The following is a 19,004-nucleotide window of genomic DNA, read 5'->3' on the forward strand; positions in this document are numbered from 1 at the left end:
GGGTCTTGAGGATTTCTGATGCTTTACATGAGCTGATTTGCTGGGAGTAGGCGCAAACTGTTGAGACGTCTCCAGAAATGAATGTGGCGGTGATTGTAAGAGGTATGTTTCAGACTGTTTAGAGTAATTGCAGCTTGAAAGAAACCCGAGGTAGATTGAGTAACACATGAGATCTGTTTGCTTTTATCTAAGTGAAGCATTGTTTTTTTTTTGTAGATGGCATCTAGATGAATGTCCTGCTATTGTTCATGACCTGTTAAAGGCTGACATTTAGCCATCATGGCTTTTGAAATGAACTGTCCTGAGCTGAAGATGATGGCATTCAATGAAAATGGCTTATGAAACATCCCTTTTGAAAAGTGCTTGCCTCCTTTCTTGCTTTAGTGCTAACAAATAAGACATATCAATGTGGTTTTACAGTGTACTGTAGCCTTATTTTGAATATTGTATGAACGTTTAAATATTACACATTTAATAATAAGACATGTTTAAATAAAGAAAACAAATTATTTCTCAAATATAATAATACACTAATGTGAAGTTAAATTAATTTATGTCAAAATGTTTGTCACCTACTAAAATACTTTTAAGTTAATTTTTTTTACGTTTAATAAGTCTGAGTAAATTTTGTGATTCAGACATCAGATATTTAATCAATAATTTATTTATTTTTTCTTTATATTTCCCTAAAGTAACTCAAATGTGCAGCAATTTCTCATTGAAAGAAAATGCTTTGTTTTCTTTGAGAAAAACTAAAATAAGTTTTGTTGCTTTGTTTGTTGACTCTCAAATTATATACAAAAATTGTACATTTTCATTTTATTTGTCCCAAGCAAGTTGACAGTTCAACCATAATAAGGCTTAATGTGCAAAATCAAGATACACTGAAGTAGCCATTTTTAGCTTTGTTAGAAAGAAAACTAATTTATGCCAAAACACAATATAAAGACTAACCTTAAAATTTGCAGGGAAAAGTGTTGAGAAGGATTTAGAATTACAAATTTAATTTAATAGAAAATATATTTTCTTTAATCTTCAATAAAGAGCCTCTTTTTCTATTTCAGACAACAATAGAGTTTAAACAATTGCATACTAACTGATTTTTTAATAAGTAACCCCACAGAAATAGTAAAAATAGGATTTATGTAAATTATGTTTATAAAAGTTTTTTTCCCCAATTGCAACTTTGTGATAATACACACAACTGATATATACATCAAAAAACAAAACAGGAAAAAATGTTTGTGAAAGACTGTAATAGAACCTGAGAAATATCCATGTCACCTACTAATATATATAGATATATCTATATATATATTCCACTGAAATATTTTGCTAGCTAGAACATGTTCAGAAGTCAAGAAGTCTACGATTTTATTCAAACAGTTCTTTTTACTTGACTTTGCTCTTTTAGCAAGTTCACTTACAATAGGGCCATGCCTGTGTTATCTGAGCTCAACAAATCTTTTCTTTCCTTTTTGAAAATGTGGTTTGAGGGTGGTACAACCCTGAATTTAAATAAGCAAGCTTTAGCTGCACGGAGACAGAAAAGTCTAAAAAACATATCAGTCAGTCAAGACATAATTTAAGAATTTAACATAAACACATCCTCGGCTTCAGAGCTGATATTGAATCTTTTCCGTTGTTGTACTTGGGACCTGAGGTTGCAGCATAGAGACATTATATTATCCAACAACTTGTGCAGATAGTGAACTTTTGACCATCTCTCTGCCTGTGAATGCTGCATGTGGTTGTTTTTAATATGTGCTGTCAGAAACAGGGAAACCATTTAGTGTTTTTCTTATCAAAGTCAGCAGCAGACAGGAAGCTTTTTTTTTCCCCAAATATCCATGTGATAGTGCTCAGGTCTACACCGTAATGTTTTGGATTCTGTGTCAAAAACAAGTTACCCATAATTAATATCAGATAAGTTATTCATTTTAATCCGTTTTTTATTATTAGTGCAGCACTTCACATGGGAATACCTCTCATGAATCCTCCTGACATTATCAAACAGGGTTTTACTGTAGGGTTTCAGGCCTTCTGTTCTCTATAGGGAAAAGACATTTTGGGGAGCCCAACACTGTGAAAGCTTTTTGCTTGGGAAAAAGTTCTTTTGTGTGCATTTATTATCAGACATGCTCTTGGCCCACTCTACGTATTCTGTTGTAAGTTGCTCTTTGAGATGGAATGTCTCAAACGTCCCTACTCATCAAAAGGCTTTTGTACGAGTAAGCCCATTTTGATCAGACTGCCTCAGTCAAGTCTCCTTCAGTCCTGCAACAGTGCTGCTGCTGCTGCTTCTTCAAAATAACCAAAAACATAAAATCTGTTTTAATATAATTTAATTAAAACTAACCGGAAGAATGAGTACCATGTAAATTGGCCTACTAATTTATATGTAAATGATACATTTATGTATACCTACAGGAAGTTGTTCATTCATTCATTCCAAAATAAATTTCAAAAATAATTTTCAACATGGTGGCTTTACTTACCATGAAATATAAATTTCCTTTTAACGTTCAGCGTGGTTGGATTATCAAAAATGTAATTCTTTTGAATTCAGTTCAAACACAGCATTTATTACTGAAAAGTAATTAGTTGAAATAAACTCAAATCAACTAAAAATGTATGTAATTTAATCTAAAGTGATCAAATTTGATTCGTTTTGATTATGGTAAATATTTCTCATGATTTTCTCTTGCTCATATGTCCAGACAAAAATATTAATAACAGCTTTAAAAGCTTTATCAATTGCTTTGAAGATAATTAAGTAATAAGGAATGTTAATTTCTTTTCATATGTAGTGTTATAAAACTGCTTTATTTTGTTAAAAAAAATGTACTGTTTACTGTTGTTTTCTCCAAGCCAAAGAAAACCCATTATGGCAGAGATGTGCATTGAATTATTGATCAGCTAGCATGGTTTGTTCCAGGTAATTAAGCCATGAGTGTTGGTGGGAATTGATTGTTGAAAGTTTAAAAGAGAAGAAAAAGGTCAAAGTGAATACATCTTTGTCCTTTCTGCTGCACAATACAGAATGTCATCCAATTGGATCGAGATATGTGGATGACTATATGTTTACTGGTACTGTCAAAACACAAGATTTATCAGAGAAGATGGAGGGAAATATGGTGACTAAGAGAAAGGATTGGAATGGATTATATAATCATCAAGTCACTTTTTCCTATATATGTTTTAATATAGTGTTTTTCACAAGGCATCATATATCTCCTGTCTTGAGTAACAAGCTTCTTTGTTGTATCTTGTTCTTCTACATGCCCTGAAAAAATGTTTAAAAAATGGTTTCATCCCTAATCATTTTTGAGTCGTCAGTGTATTATTCTCTCCTATTTATCAAGAACGATGCCATGAAAAGCAGCACATGTATTATGATGTTTAAAGTTGAGAATTAAATATCATAAAAGTCAAATCAGTGTGTTTCTTTAAATTTATATTAATGATTTTGAGTTGAATTTTATTATGAAGACAGACATTTTTTCAGCGATGGGAAAAATAAAAATTGTAAGACGGCTCCCCTTCACGAAGATATAGAAAACATCATATTTGCCGCAGTGCCTTTTGCTGTAATACAAACATTTTAAATGTTTTGCCCTTTACCTTTTAACCTATTGTCCACAGCAACTCAGGTCAGTTGGCAAGTTCTTCTTAAAAAATAGAGAGAATATTATGAGCTTATGGAGATGTGTCTCAAAATTTCAATATTTGAGTAAAGATGTAAAATGGCGGATCTAGAAGGGGAACAAGTCAAATACATGTAGGACCTTAAAATGGCTCCATGTTCACCAACCAATGGCGTGCTGAGTTGCCTTTTTACAGCAGCCAATCACAGCTCGGTAAAATGACTTACCACACCTTATAGTTGCATGCGATGATAGGTTACTGCAAATCTCACCCGAGGACTCCATTGGCCACAACACTCAGAGATATTTGACAGTAGAGTTACTAGGCTGAGCAGCAGAGCTGGCACAGTGTTCAAACCCCCCATGCAGTGTGTCAACCAATCACCAAGAGCCAGCACAGGGTGTTGTTATCACTGCGAACAGCTTTGGGGCAGGAAACTACGCTAGCACTTTTCATCACTATATGCAGTCTGTGATATAATCCAGAAATGTAGCACATTATATTCCTATGAGAATATCTGTGTACTTCCCGCAAAACAAACCTTACAACTGTTTTATCCGCACCAGACAGTTCCGTTGCAGAACTTGACGGTCCTCAAAGAGATTTTTCCTTTTCAAGAGTATTGAGATGTTTGGTGTTTCAAAGCCGCTGTGGTCCCATTGAACATGGCTGTGCCTCACCACACTCCACGCCAAACCTAAGAATGGGGACGCCATGTGCAGTTTCATGGTGCTCGGCGGTGATGAGTTGTTCTAGGGCACTCACCGATCCACCCCAAGAAGCCATAATTAGCTTTTCCATCAGGCATTCAGGTGTGTCTGCATGGCTCCGAGGGAGGCGGCCATTGTTTACTGACAAGTGGAGTTCTCTGTCTCCCCCTCTCACTTTCTCTATTGTTGGGGCAAATGGATGGTGTGCGGTGTGGCTGATTGGAGGTGAGAGCCATATCGGTCGCTGGAGATTCACTAATGCAAGTGCAAAACTACTGTGTATTCACTATTCACAGTTCATGCCCACACAGTAATCAGATAGCTGGCCAACTGACAAGCGGCAGTGGAGTGGAATGTGGAGAGTGGAGAGAGATGGATGAAAGACAACGCAAATGCCAGCTTTGTGTTTGCATGTGCATGTGTATGGCTCACTCGAACCATGCAGCTGTGCATCTGGTCAAAGTACAACGGGCGTATTGTCAAAAACTGCATCTATTATTTTTTTCTCCTATTTGGTATTCAGCATGTTTAATAACCAGGTCATTCTTTCTGGCCATTAATTTTTTGATGCGATAACTCTGAATGATGCGCCGCTCAGAGAAGAGGCTTTTACCAAAGCACGCTTCTGAATTGCACCTTATTTGTCATGTGTCTTTATACTGTATAATTTCAGCTACAAAATTAATTCAGAGCTGAGCTCCCAGTGTCAGTCAGGAGAATGGAAGGCGCTAAATGAGTGGATATTCCAGCCAAATAAAAGGGCGAGTGTCATTCCAGGTTAATTAAATCCCTGCTTTGAGTCTGGCGTGAACACGGACTTCTTTCAGGATAATAACGAAAAAGTCTTTTATTTCAGCTTGGATGTCACCAATACAATCACAAGTCTGATCAGTTTCCCACATTGAATGGCTAGGCTGCTGTGTAAAGCACATATCCATCCATGCACACCTTCCTTGTTACACACGACACGACTGACAACAAATGACTCAGCACCGTCGTTTTTTCATGCTTACACTGAGGTAGTGGCTGCATTAGCTTCGGGAAAAGTAACTCTTTCTGCTTATCGAGGGAGAATTTGCCACCTCTCTTATCGATCTCATCACGTATCTCATACAGTACTGTGGCTACTGTTTATCTTTCCTCAGCATGGAAGACGTGCCTTTATACAACAATGACAGGCTTTGTGCCAAATAACTGTTTACTGTGCCTCCCACCCTGCAGTCTCTATGAAGAGTTCTGTTAATGCTTAGAAGACAGTATGGAGGCTGGCTCCCTCTATAATCATGTTCTACATTTTTTGTTACTGTTCATTTTTAGTGGCATTCTTGATAGGAAATTAACAAAGCTGCAGTGTTGGTTATCCCTCCTAAGGCTGTAAAATAAGTTGCTAGTCTCCTGCTGATTTTCACTCTCAGCATCCCCTCATGGTGCCTCATTAAGACACAAAGAAACAAGCGCCTGCGACCTAACGCTACAGTAAGGCCAGGCCTAACATTGTACTACTACACCACATTATACAGCTCACTGTGTACTGTGGCCTTCAACGGCACATTGGTTTGCTCTAAGCATGTTTTCTCAGATTGTGTTTTGTCCCTGTTTTTCTTGTTTTTTTTGTTTTTTCTTTCCGGAGAAGAAGACGAGGGTGGGTGGGGTATTTTTCTAAGAGAGACAGAAGCGGTTGTTGGGATTTGGGGATAAGCAGTTGTTTTCTCATTGAGCAATGTTTGAAGGTCAACTCGATGCCGACTAGGGCACCAGTGAGAAGCCAAAAAATTTGATTTCAATATGAATAATGCATTGACAGTACCTCTGTTTTCAGCCCACATCTCTTTTAGGCGCTTTTTAATCTCATTCAGCTTCCCTTCATTGAAGTTGTAGTGCTGCAGTGTAAATTTACTGAAGTCAAATACAGTTAACAAGTGTCTTTTCCCATAATAATCATAGTTTTTCTTACAATCTCATTCCTAGTTCTATGTCATCCACTAGCATGTTTTAGGTATTGCTTAATCCTCCGTACATGATAGAATATGTGAGCTAATTATTTCCCATTTGTTACATGCACATTTTTTCTGCTACATATTTATATACATGCTTCATTTTGCTTTGGCTGAAATGTTGAATTGAATCTGTACATGTCACTTCCCTATCATATAATGAACTGTTTCTTAAGACTGGCCAGCATTATTGTGTTCTACAATCTGCACTTTTCAACACTTTGTTCTGTTTCTTGTTGTCATGCTTTTTGATGCACATGTATGTATGGAGGAGAGAAAATTCTAAACCCAAATGTGGCATTGTCTGTTTCTTTTTCTTGTTCTACAGAGATGTTGAAGGAGTTGAACCAACAGCGCAGAGCGAAAGAGTTTACAGACCTGAAAATTATTGTTGAAGGCAAAGAGTTTGAAGTCCACCAAAATGTTCTAGCTTCCTGCAGCTTGTATTTCAAGGACCTGGTGAAAAGGTTTGCCTTCGCTTCCCCTCCCACCAGCTGTTGATCCAGTCTGTTCTTTTCATAGGGCGCATTTGTGTCACTTTTTTTTTTTTTTTTCCCTTCCCCTCTCTCTCTTGCAGGTGTGTGAAGACTTTGGTTCCTAGCACAGGGCCAGCAGCCATTCCTTCCTCTTCCCACTCAAATGAATGTATCTGAAACTGGAGAAAAAAGGTCAACCCTCGTCATTACCTTTCCTCCCCATGTAGGGCAATTTAACCACATTTCCATTTTAATGAGCAGTGAAAATGTTCCATGACTGGGGATGTTTTAAAACTCACCAAAGGGCCAAAACAAAAGAATCATACATTCTACACTTTGGGTGGTAATTCGCCAAAGCCACGCTGTCTTCTGTGGGCAGAGGGATTTTTGTCTCCCAAGCTACCATATTTTTCTGTTGCTAATTTGTGAGTTTTTGCTGCAAAACAGCCTTTTCATATGCTAATACATCATGGTTAGTCTAATAAAAAAGACATTTCAGTCTTAAACAAAGGACAAAACAAAAGCGCATCTAAGACAGCTTACTGAACCACCAGTTTCACAGGTTAACACCACCCTTCACTAATGTATTCATTTGATGTGGATCTAAGTATTCCCCTAGTATTCTGCCCTTCATACTCCATATTTTTTTATATTCGCGGGCTGTTTTGTTTCCATGGGTGCCTGTCTGCATACAAGTGTGCGTGTGTGTGTGTGTGTGTGTGTGTGTGTGTGTGTGTGTGTGTGTGTGTGTGTGTGTATATATGTATGTATGTATGTGTGTGTGTTTGTGTCAGCTGCAGACCTTTTTAGTGTCTCTAGATGTGTGCGCACACGTGTGAGTGTGACTGTAAAGTTTGATAGCGCAAGTATGTCTTTTTTTATCTGCCTTGTTTTCCGGAGAGGGAATACCATAATTCCCTAATGTCCTCATCCTTACTTCAAATCCTTGCAGGTGTTTTCGGCTTGATTGAGAGTCCCCTGGACCCAAAGTTGTTTTGCCGCCTTGCTGTTTGTGCGTGTGAGTGTGTTTGTTCTCACTTGCATGGCTAGAAATGAAGTGCTGAGCAAAGACAAAGACAAACAGAAAGACACACACAGTTGCTGGCGGTAGCTGGAATGCCTTGGGGAAGTTTGTCACTTTGCCCTGTAGCCATGCTGCCTCCACAGCGAGCTCATCAGAAAGCTGCTTATCAGCTACCGCGGCCTCCTCGCTCACCACTGATACACTTGTTCCTCCTGAATAGGGATGGAGTGAGGAAAACCAGAGAGAACAGAGGTAGAAAAACCTCAGAGCCACGTCTATACTAGCACCACTCATCTCCATGACAGCGATATGCACCCCATGAATAAAAAAAGACACACTCGGTCTTCCTTTGACCTTGACAATAGCAGAGAAGCTTCCTGCGAGACTGACGTGACTTTGGGTAGAACTGAAGCTCCCATGCTGGTCAACCTGTCTATCAGCTTGTCTCGTCTGTGCCTCTTATCCAGGACTCACAGTGGCCAGATCATTTATGCGTAGAGACAGGGCCACAGAAAGACACCGGGACTCCCAGAGGAGCGGGCTGAATTTCATCAAGCTCGTCTTCATGCCTTCTGCTGCCTACATAGTCTGATTTTTCTTGTTTAATTTGACAGTTTAATAGAGCAAATTCTCATTAATTGGTTAATTAATTGTAAAACTACTGTGATTTATTGTCATAACACTGTCATTTTTCATGACATTGTGTCTAAAATCGAAATTTTATCATTTGACTTCACACTGGAGAATATCTAATGAATTTGTTATACTAATTGTTAATTTTGTAAGACGTCTTTAGTTTGATGTAATGAAGTCATGATCATCAACGTTATGAACTACACCAACAATGATGGCTGTTGACTTTATGAAGCATGTGGCACCTTGACTTTATGGAGATGAGAGCTGTGTTAGAATAGGACAGCAGTGAAACGCTGACAAGAGAAGCACAGAAAGGGAGAAAAACAGAGGAATAAAAGCGACTAAAGAGCATACAAGGGGAGGGAGAGATGAGCAGCGTTTCAGTCGTAGCTGTGAGGTGTTTGCAGCCAGGCACAGAGTCGCAAGCTCGGTCAGAGAGGAGCAAACGGAGCCAAAGGCCTGTCTGTCATTGAGTTACGGCCTTCCATGTGCTGCTCAGGCCACTTTTTCAGTGCAGCTGGAATTATGCTGATGCTACTCATGGCTCACTACTGTCCACGTCTTTATGAGGTCAAATAAGAGACAGAGAGAGAGACTTCATCTCTTTAAATGCTCTGTACCCCCCCTCTCCCTCGCCCAACTCGATCAGGAGGCATTCACTGCTGTTCAAGCCGTCAGCCTGCTGTAAACCTTCACAGTGTGTGTGCGTGTGTGTTTGTGTTTGTGTGTGTGTACAGTATGTACTTGAAATCTGGAAAATGTATGTGTGTGCAAATGTACTTGACATGAAGCCTCTGCACGTGTTTTACTGCATGCATGCTTTAGAGAGAGAGAGAGTGTTTGCGTGCGTGCGTGCGCAGGTTGCAAGGACATAATTCTTGTGTTATCCAGGCAGGCTGCCATTAGTCAGAAAGTAGAGATGTAATACTGGAGGGTGAGGGAGTGCACATCACACTTAGTTTCCCTGGCCTACGCACACACACACACCAACCCAATGAGTCACTTAAGAAATTAAACACTTAATTGGCAAAGAGCCGAAATTTAGCAGCATGGAATGGCAAAGTAATTATGAACATCCATGTTAAAAATTTGGAAATTCTTTTTGGGAGATACTCCTAAGGCTCCGCATCAGACGAGTTTTCAAAGAAATAAAAAAAAAAAAAAAATCTTTCCACAAACGCATCCATTTTCTCATCCGAATCCTAAAATGTCTGTCTCTCAATTTTTAGTGTTCTCCTCCACTGCCCACCCTCACCTCAAATTTCCAGGCCTCCCATACAGAATGTGTTCATTCAACCTGCCATCTTACCCCATGATACCTGAAGAATGTAATGCCGTTCCAAAATGTACGCACACGTCTGCCCTTGCCCCCACCCAAAAACCTATTACCCTATCCTTTAAAGGGCTGATGCACAGAGCAGGGAGACAGATCATCTCCGGTAATTCCATTTTACCGCTCGGGATTTTTCAATAAGTGTGCTCTGCAGGCATTTAATTTATGGCTACTGCATCTCCACACCACAGTAATGTAAAAAGCTCCAGAATCTTTCAGCAGTCCTGACACACATGCTTTCATGCCTTTTGTTTCTCACCCTCCTTCTCCGAGTCGACGCGTGGTTTTTCTGTGCCTGTTACTCAGAGAGTGTTATGACTATGAGATGGGTAGAGAGCTGTGTTAAAGCCCATTACAGTGTCGGCCCTGTGTGAACACTGCAGCTGAGCCCCGAGTGCACAGTTCAGCCCTCTGCTGCTCCAGTCAGCCTGAGCTGAACACAGGACACTGTAATACTCCTCACATTTTAATTAGAACCGTTGTTTTGACCAGCTGTATTTATAGGGTCAGTTCATCCAAATTACAAAACATCTCCTCGCTTTCCTCTAGTTGTATCCAGTCATGCAGATAGGTTTGCTTTTATTTGTCCAGGTTTGAGAGACCCGTGTCTGTGATTTGTGACACTACTCGTACACATTTTCATATTCTTATCCTAAATCTCTTATATTCCAAGATATTCTCTGCAAATTCTTGTAACTGCACAAATTTGTCGTAAATTGCCCGTTTCAAATTGATGAATGGCACATAATCATCTCCCTTAAATTTCCCTGTAAGACTTCCTGTTCCACTTCATTTGTGAGCAAGTTTCATTCCAAAGAAAAGACACCCAAGAGTAAACTTCACAATGTGGAGCTTCAAGTCCTGTTGTCAGAAATCCACAGACAAAAACATAACAAACTTAGCAGTGTCACTGGTCATAGTAGAGGACCAGAAGCAATTATTAACGCAACTACCAGCTCGTGCCACCAGAAAACTTAATTTGGAACCCCAAATTTGTTTATTGTAGTTATTTACTTTAGTTTTAGTTCATTTTCAATCAAATTATGGCATTTTTTAATTCAGCATAAATCAAACAAGAAAGCTGATGAATATGACAGGTTGACTTTATGTGACGCTTTAGAATGTCAGCAGTTTTCATACAGAATATTTGTAAATAAAAAAAAAATCATGATGCTTTTTATTTTTTAAGGAGATGTGTTTTTCAAAAAAAGCTGTAAGAAACAAAAATTAGATTCCATTGACCTCCATTGTACTGAGTTGGAGGCAGAAATCTCAGAAACCTGGGCAAACAAAAACTTAATGCATGGCTAGGCTGCTTTTATAAGACCTTTTCTTAAGTTTCAGTCAACTGGCCATTTATTCATGTAGTAGCAAATGTTACTGTCAGATTTTGTTGTTCCACTTCAGCCTTCCACTGGCTCTTCTGTCATCGCTCCTCAGACTAAACTTTCAGGTCAAGTTTTTCTATCAAGAGTTCTGTCAATCCGATGTCCACGTTTAGTTTTTTCTCTCCTGCTGATGGCCCCGTGTTCACACTTGGACGGAGGTTTGGGCTTTTAAACTCTCCACCTGTCACCCTGTCCTCTTCGTCCTTTAGAGCGTCTGACACAAACTGGACTCGTTCCAGCCAGATAGCCTTGAAGTCTCCTGTATCATAACTGATGTTATGGCCTCAATACTGGAATGCAAACACAAGCAGAACTTGAATCCCAACACAGATGAAGCTACCGTATTATGTGTGTTTATTTTTATAATTCATTCCTGATTTATGTTGTGACAGAGGATGTAAATGCAAGCCATTTTTAGCCCAGACAGTGTAGGCTTTGCATTTGAATAAGCTTCTATCTTAGCATGTCTTGCTAGTGTATGTGCTTCCACAGAATAAATGGTCTTGTAAGAAAAAGCTAAATGTATTCCCCGTAAAATGGGCTTTTTTAGGTTGAAGGATGTATTAGGAAAAGTGTGTGTGTGTGTGTGTGTGTGTGTGTGTGTGTGTGTGTGTGTGTGTGTGTGTGTGTGTGTGTGTGTGTGTTGCTGCTCCCCCCCTCCTTCCTCTCCGCCTCTGCTCACCACCATTTTGACAGTCTCTGCTGATTTTAAGACTTCCTCTTGAGTAAGTGGTACATTTTTCACAAACAAATTTCTTTGCCTGAGTGTGCCCATCTTTTTTCCCCCCTCGCCCTACCTCTCCTCTCTGTCTCTCCTGTCCTCCCTGCCTCCCTCTCTCACTATTTAAATTCAAGTCTGCAATCAGACGCGGCATAAATATCCACCTCTTTTAGAAGCTCCAGAAAAGTCATTTCCATAACATAAGTGCTAAGACAAAACAAACTGCCACTCGAGCCGGTTGCTATTGCACTAATTGACCAGGTTGATGAGCATGCTCTTCTTTTATTTTTAGCTCTTCCCCCGCTTTTTCTTCCCCACCTCCCTCCATCACTTTAACGCTGAACAACACTCCCCTTCCCTTCTTTCTGTCTTACTACCTGCCCCCACTGCAGGGCTTTGTGCGGAAAAAGGGCAATAACACTATGTGGCTTTTTGCTTTGCAGGAGGAAAAAGAGTAACTACCTTGGTTTTTCCAGCCAATGTCCATCCAGAGACAAATGCCATTGTCTTTTATTTTATTTTTGGATGTCCTTCTCCCCTCTCACCTCCTGAGTGCGCTTTAAATGACAACTAATGTCTCAGTTCATATACTACAGGCTACTGATGATTATTGCAGCCGGGACAAAGGCTCTGTTTAGGTGTGATGGTGGATTTTTTTCGGGGGTGGGCGGGGATATCTCTTATTTAAAAGACCAAGGCACAGTCATGGAACAACCCAACCCCTCCCTCAGAAGGATGGCTGCTGGCTCCCTGTGGAAGAACCATCTCGCCCTGCCTCCCTTCCTTTTGCTTCCTTCTCATCCACTCCCACCCCCAGCCTCTCCTCTCTCGTCTTCACTCTAACCATTTCGTCTACCTGTCTCATCTTGTTTGTTTTGCTGTCTGTGTCTCACTAAATGCTGACTGTTTGTCATGATTTCTAATCCAACAAACTGGCTCCAACAGAAAAGGAAAAGAGACGCACATGAGCAAACACCCACACAGAGAAACAGAGCGTTATCATTGTGCTACCATGACTGACAGAAGCAAACAGCCTCCATCCATCTTAATGTAGGGTACTTTTCATATTGTTGATGTCCATAGCCGCAGGGAGAGAGACATAGTAGTGGGGGCATGCGTTCTGCGGGACTTTGATTCCATTTATTTTGCCCTTGAGTGGATTATTGTTTCACATGGGACATTAAACATGGGTGGCGAGGTGTTATTTGACGCTCTCATACCTCCCCAGGGGGATCCTGCATGTGGACTAATCTCGGCCATTTGATCCCAGTGAAGTCACAACGTGGCCCAGTTCTGAAAGCAGCCCTCCACTCCCCGCACATCTCGAGCTCTGCATTACGAAGGGATATCATATTCTATTTAATTTGCTCATCCAAGCACTCCCTGGCACCCCTTACACTATGCCAGTACGAGTGGATACGCCGCTTTGATACCCAACACGCACACGGCAGCGGTGTAGGCTCACAAACAGCAAGAGCTCTCCAGTGCAACATGCTATAACCAGCATACTTGACATTCTATCATACAGTATGTCAGCGTATGAAATGTGCTGTCACTTTCTTTCTCTCTGTTTTCTGTTTGATAGCTCATATGTACCCTGCCATGTATGCATGTCCACCTCCTAAACTATGCATACATGAAAACACACATGTGATAAGCATGCCTGTGGAAGCAAAGCAATAACTTTTGTTTGCCTTATCTTTGTTCAGAGGGGACGTTTGTTTCAGATGCAGCACTATAGTTGCAAATCTGCTAGTCCCATAGAAAAGTAGAAACCATCCAAAGTTCTGTTTCTGTCCCTTTTCACTTTACGTTTTGATCTTATTGTGTAATGATTCTCCTATTTTCTCCCCACTCTCGTACTGGCCCAGGTGTGTTGTAGGTGTTGTGTGTAGCATACATGTATCTGTGTCCCTATCCTCTTTTTGTTTTTGCATCCTGGCTTTGCCTCTCCTTATGCCTCTAAACTCCCCTGTTTCTGCCATGATTGGTTGATCAGGTCATTGGGTGAGACGAGGAGCGGGGAGATGCTGGAGCTGAACATGAGCACAATCGGCGCTGACGTGCTGGAGCTGCTGCTCGAGTTTGTCTACACGGGGTCGCTGGTCATCGATTCGGCCAACGCCAAGACGCTGCTGGAGGCCGCCAACAAGTTCCAGTTCAACACCTTCTGTAAAGTCTGTGTCTCCTTCCTAGGTAGGAACAGCTCAGAAAACAGCAGGGGTGTGTGTGTGTGTGTGTGTGTGTGTGTGTGTGTGTGTGTGTGTGTGTGTGTGTGTGTGTGTGTGTGTGTGCGTGTGCGTGTGCGCACGCAAGTGTTATATGCTTATATCAGCAAGTGTGCATGTCTATTGCATCAGATATTCCTTTGCGACCTTTTCCTGCTACACGTAGCGTCTACAGCCTCGTTTATTTTCATACGCTGTCATGCTTCACCACCATGCACAACTGTACAGAATGTCTCATGCAGAACCTAAATTTCCGCCCAGACTCTGGCACATCGGGTTCCTTTTTGTCATGTTTCCAAAGCTAGCAGCCGTGTGAGAATTCTGCCTGCTAACGCTCTCGGTTGGGCACGGTGCCTCTGATCTCGTCCCAGTGGGCAGCACCGAGCACAGGGGCAGATTTATAAAAAGGTCAGGCAACAATTGTCACTTAAATGTCAAATCCTCTGGCCTGAACCGTGATGGAATCGGAAAAAATAGCGAAACAGATTGATACTCTACCCTGATACTTGGACAAGGTATGGAAAGTGGAGGAGGGGAGGGGAGGGGCTTTCAGGAGCCCAAGAGGTCACATGAAAAGCAAATGGCATGTGCCAGATTTTAGTGGGTCAGGCAACCAAAAAGCTGCAAATGTCAGATTTTGCATTCCATTTAATAAATTGTTTTGGGTATCGGTAACACAAGGGAAGTGCATGTTAGCAAAAAGGTCAGCGGCAGGAAAGGAGTGAAAAGAAAGTAGAAGAGAACCAGCAGCCCACGTTATTGATTTGTTTTTCTCGATTTGGGAACAAAAAAAAAAAGAAAAAAGCAGGGGAAGCAGAGAAGCCATTTGTAGACTTCATTGCCACTGAGACGTCAATCCATTCTTCCTTGACAAGATTCATGACATTTCAGCACATTAGAAGGGGAGAAATACAGGCGCAAGCGTGTGTCCTTGAGCAGAGAGAAATTGATGCTGTGTCAGATATTATTGAAGTTTGTAACAAATACACTGAGGAGAAATAACTAACATCTCCAAGACCAAATTATACCACTTTGACTCTTATTCACACAACTTCAACCAAATGGAAACTGTCATTTATTTTGTGCCTGCTACTCTGTGAGAGCCCATGACTTTTTATTATCAGAGGATTGAAAGTGAATTAGCAACATGCCCCGTATTTCAGCTGTTGTGAAGATATTAGCCACAATGGGAAGCATTTAACGTTTTTACTGCCTCAACCTAACACTCATTTTTCTAAGTAGGTCTAAGTGAACTCAACACACTTTTATGCAACAAATTAGATTGCACACCTGGCTGTCCTGTATTGAAGAAACGGATGAAAGGATTATGCACCATAGTGCATCAGTGAGTTTGTAAGCATGCACAGTGTAATAACTTTTCATCTGCTCAAATGGCATCACAGAGGGACATTTTCTGCCTTTTGTTTAACCTCTAACCCCCACTCTGACGCAGCATGAAGCCAGCTTTTATTTGTTCCCCGTTTGGCTTTTGTTTAGCTGTGATATAGCAGATGTTAGGTGACCTTTATCGGTTGATATTTGTTTAGGAAAGACTCTCAGACTCTGTCTTCAGTGATAAAAGGCCCTCTCGTTGCCTCCCTTTAATGGCTATTGTTTAAACAGGCTTCATTCAGTGGCCACTGACCCAGCGGATCCATGTGTTCACTTGCCTGTGTGTGTTTGTGTGTGTGCACTACACTACCAGCACATTTTCCTCTCCTGTGATAAATGGTGATGTGTATTAAAAAACTAAAATTACAGACACACAACCTTAAATGCTGCACCCTTAGAGGAGATCACAGACGCTGGCATAAGCCTTCTCCCCACTGGCCCGGCCATCAGGCTAGTTTCATATTTTCTGTTTGTGTGTGTGTATGTGTGTGTGTAGTATACCCAAGATCTGACAGGACTTCTTTAAAGTGGCCCAGCTAATCCCAAATCCCACTCCCTGCCATCCACCACCTCCTGCCTGGGCTGTGAGCGATCGATTCCCCTCGTTGTTTGTCCCCAGAGCTTTTTTGAGTTATTATACTTGTTCTCCCTTAGTCTCAGGCAGATACACACCCCGACAGGCTATGAGTATGTGCTACCTGCAGCCACTTTTTCTGTCTCTGTAGCTTTCTACGTCTGTCATCTTTTTATGGATGTCTGAATGATGTTTTTTACCTGTCTTTACCAATCTGCCCGTGTCTCTGTTTCTTTCTTGTTTTGGATTCTCTGTCCCCTCTCTCTGTCTTTCTGCCTGTCTCCCCCTCTCTCCGACCTTGTTTATTGACTCCAGAGAAACAGTTGACTGCAGCTAACTGTCTGGGAGTGCTGGCTATGGCTGAAGCTATGAGTTGCACGGAGCTCCACAACATGGCCAAAGCTTTTGCACTGCAGAACTTCCCTGAGGTGGGTAGAGATTCATCATCTTTATGATTTCATTGATTCCTGTGGAACAAAGTTGCACAGCGTCTTCACCACTGAGAGAAAATAAAAGTAAATAAAACCATTAAAAAACTGTAATAAAATCTGAAATCATCACCATAATAGAGTTCATACAATAAAAATGACTTGTTTTGCTTGAGCACTATTTTGTGAGACTCCACTCTTTACACTGCAGAGGGGAATATTGTACTTTTCATTACACTAAATCAAACTGCAGTTTGTTGAGACTAGATTAAGATTAAAGTCTTTGATGCAGAACGTACATGACGTCCATTCAGTTCCATGCATTTAAGTTCTAACTGGCAAATACATGGACCTGACAAGTAAACGAATGTATGTTTGTTCAATAGCAACATGAAAAGGCTTTATTCAGGTCAAGGCTTTCACCACATACAGCACCGTGTACTGTGCTATGTGCAACATATTGCACTTTGCAGTAATGTAAAGATATAGACAAAGACTCAAAGAGAAAATTCAAAGAGATCTCAATTTGTCTGTAGCTGAAGAGGCGGGTCAATCACACAAAATCACAGAGGACAGAAAATTGCTCTGCTGCACTCTACGGTGCATTAGGAAAGTGTTCAGACCCCTTCAGCTTTTTCGCATTTTGTTATGTTGCAGTCTTATGCTGAAATAATAATAATTTTCTCCCTCAATACCCCTTCACTCAACACTCCATAATGACAAAACAAAAAAAAATTATTTTACAATTTTTTGCAGATTTATTGAAAAGTTAAAACTGAAATATCACATTTTCTAAAGTATTCAGACCCGTTACTATGGCACTTGAAATTTAGCTCAGTTGCCTCTCATTTCTCTTGTATTGAGTGTAGATTGATGATTGATTTTAGCATAAGGCTGCCACATAACAAAATGTGAAGACAGTGAGGGGATCTAAACTTATCTAAAGCACCATATATTCTGTGAACTATCACTACTTTCTGTTCAATAAAATTCAAGGCCTCATACTTTATGTATAAAAGAAAATTACCCCTGTTATACTCTATTACCTGTCAGTGATTATGCAAACTGAAGCACAAGTGTAATCTGAATCTGAAATCTGAATTCACTTTACTGTGTCTGATTACAATACATAATTCTCTCTTTACCTCTGTTACGTTTGTATGTGTAAAAACTACAAAGAGATATGTTAGAAATAACTAGCTTCTTACTCACTCCACCAGTATAAAAGTGGTATCGATCTTCTCAACAAACTCTCAGAAAGAAAGAAAATCTGAGCGCCTCCAAAAATGTCGAACTATTGCTTTAAATCCTATAATCTTAAAGCAGCAAACAAAGCTTTGACTGGCAGTGATCAACTTTTCATTTGCATGTGACAAAAGGGACTACTGTTCATGTAAGGAAATCACATCCGTCAGACAGCACAGGTGAACTCGCTGATGCCTTTGTCCTCCATGACCCTTCAGGTGGCAGGTCAGGAGGAGATTCTGAGTGTTTCCAAGGAGGACCTGGTGGCGTATCTGTCCAACGACAGTCTAAACACAAAGGCGGAGGAGCTAGTCTACGAGACGGTCATCAAATGGATCAAACAAGACCCCAACTCCAGAGTGCAGGTAATGGGGAAAAAAAGAAAGCCGACGAGTGTGTTTGCGAAGTGTGTGTCTGCTCTGCTGTGACGCCACAGTGTACTTTACCAAACTGAGCTCACACTGCATGTGTATCATGAGACCAAAAAAGTGAGATAAAGCCCCTTGTTACCACTGACGGTACAGATACTGTATGTCTGTGGAGCCGTATGAGTGTAGTGTACGGTACACAGCATAAGAAACCAGACAAGTGGCTCCTCATTTTCTCTTGGTTGTGTTGTATTCATCAACTTTGTGCTTCAGAGGCAGCCCACGATAGCATTTGTTCATAATCCAAGGAGTGCCTTGCCATCAGAATGCACTCTACTCTTAGTTCAACTTCAGTTGTTTGTGAGACATTATACTGCATGACAATCCCAACAAAAACACAGACGGCCGCAGTCTTAACAGGTGTTTGATTTATTCTTAGGGGCTGTTAATCATAATCAAAGGTTATATCTCCTAGATAGGTATTGACAGTGAGGTACAGCGGGTCAAATTTTAACAAACGTGAAATCAATAAGCCTCAAGGTCAGAGCGTCAACTCCAGCCCACATTCATGAAAAGGTAAAAAGACTGCGCCGTAGACAGATCCATCCAGTGGCTAAAAACTTCAGGTCATGAGATTTTTATGGATTCAGTCATAAAAAACATGAATTTAAAGCTGATGATTTTAAAGTATTTTATAGCTGTTTAAAAATGGAGGTGAGATTATCATCAGATAAATTACACCAGTCCATCACTGCAAGAGTCGTTCGCTCAGAGTAATGTCTTCTCATCAGACAGCAAGTGGGGGAGCAGCCTTATATCAGCTGAATCAGATTCGGTGC

At 40.7% G+C, this 19,004-nt stretch overlaps 1 protein-coding gene across 2 annotated transcripts in view; it reads left to right on the forward strand.

The window, feature by feature from the left end:
- The window catches only part of klhl29 (kelch-like family member 29), a 202,479-nt gene that overhangs the window by 120,749 nt on the left and 62,726 nt on the right, over positions 1 to 19,004 (forward strand). For both annotated transcript variants that reach the window (XM_023430264.2, XM_023430263.2), the window contains exons 6-9: positions 6,681 to 6,819; positions 13,930 to 14,126; positions 16,440 to 16,552; positions 18,016 to 18,162. In XM_023430264.2, the coding sequence (XP_023286032.1) occupies positions 6,681 to 6,819; positions 13,930 to 14,126; positions 16,440 to 16,552; positions 18,016 to 18,162 (596 nt within the window). The remainder of the gene's footprint in view (positions 1 to 6,680; positions 6,820 to 13,929; positions 14,127 to 16,439; positions 16,553 to 18,015; positions 18,163 to 19,004) is intronic.

The sequence above is a fragment of the Seriola lalandi genome, unplaced genomic scaffold (genome assembly GCF_002814215.2).
Source record: "Seriola lalandi dorsalis isolate HSWRI2012SDOR001 ecotype SW California unplaced genomic scaffold, Sedor1 jcf7180002054901, whole genome shotgun sequence".
Classification (NCBI taxonomy): domain Eukaryota; kingdom Metazoa; phylum Chordata; class Actinopteri; order Carangiformes; family Carangidae; genus Seriola; species Seriola lalandi.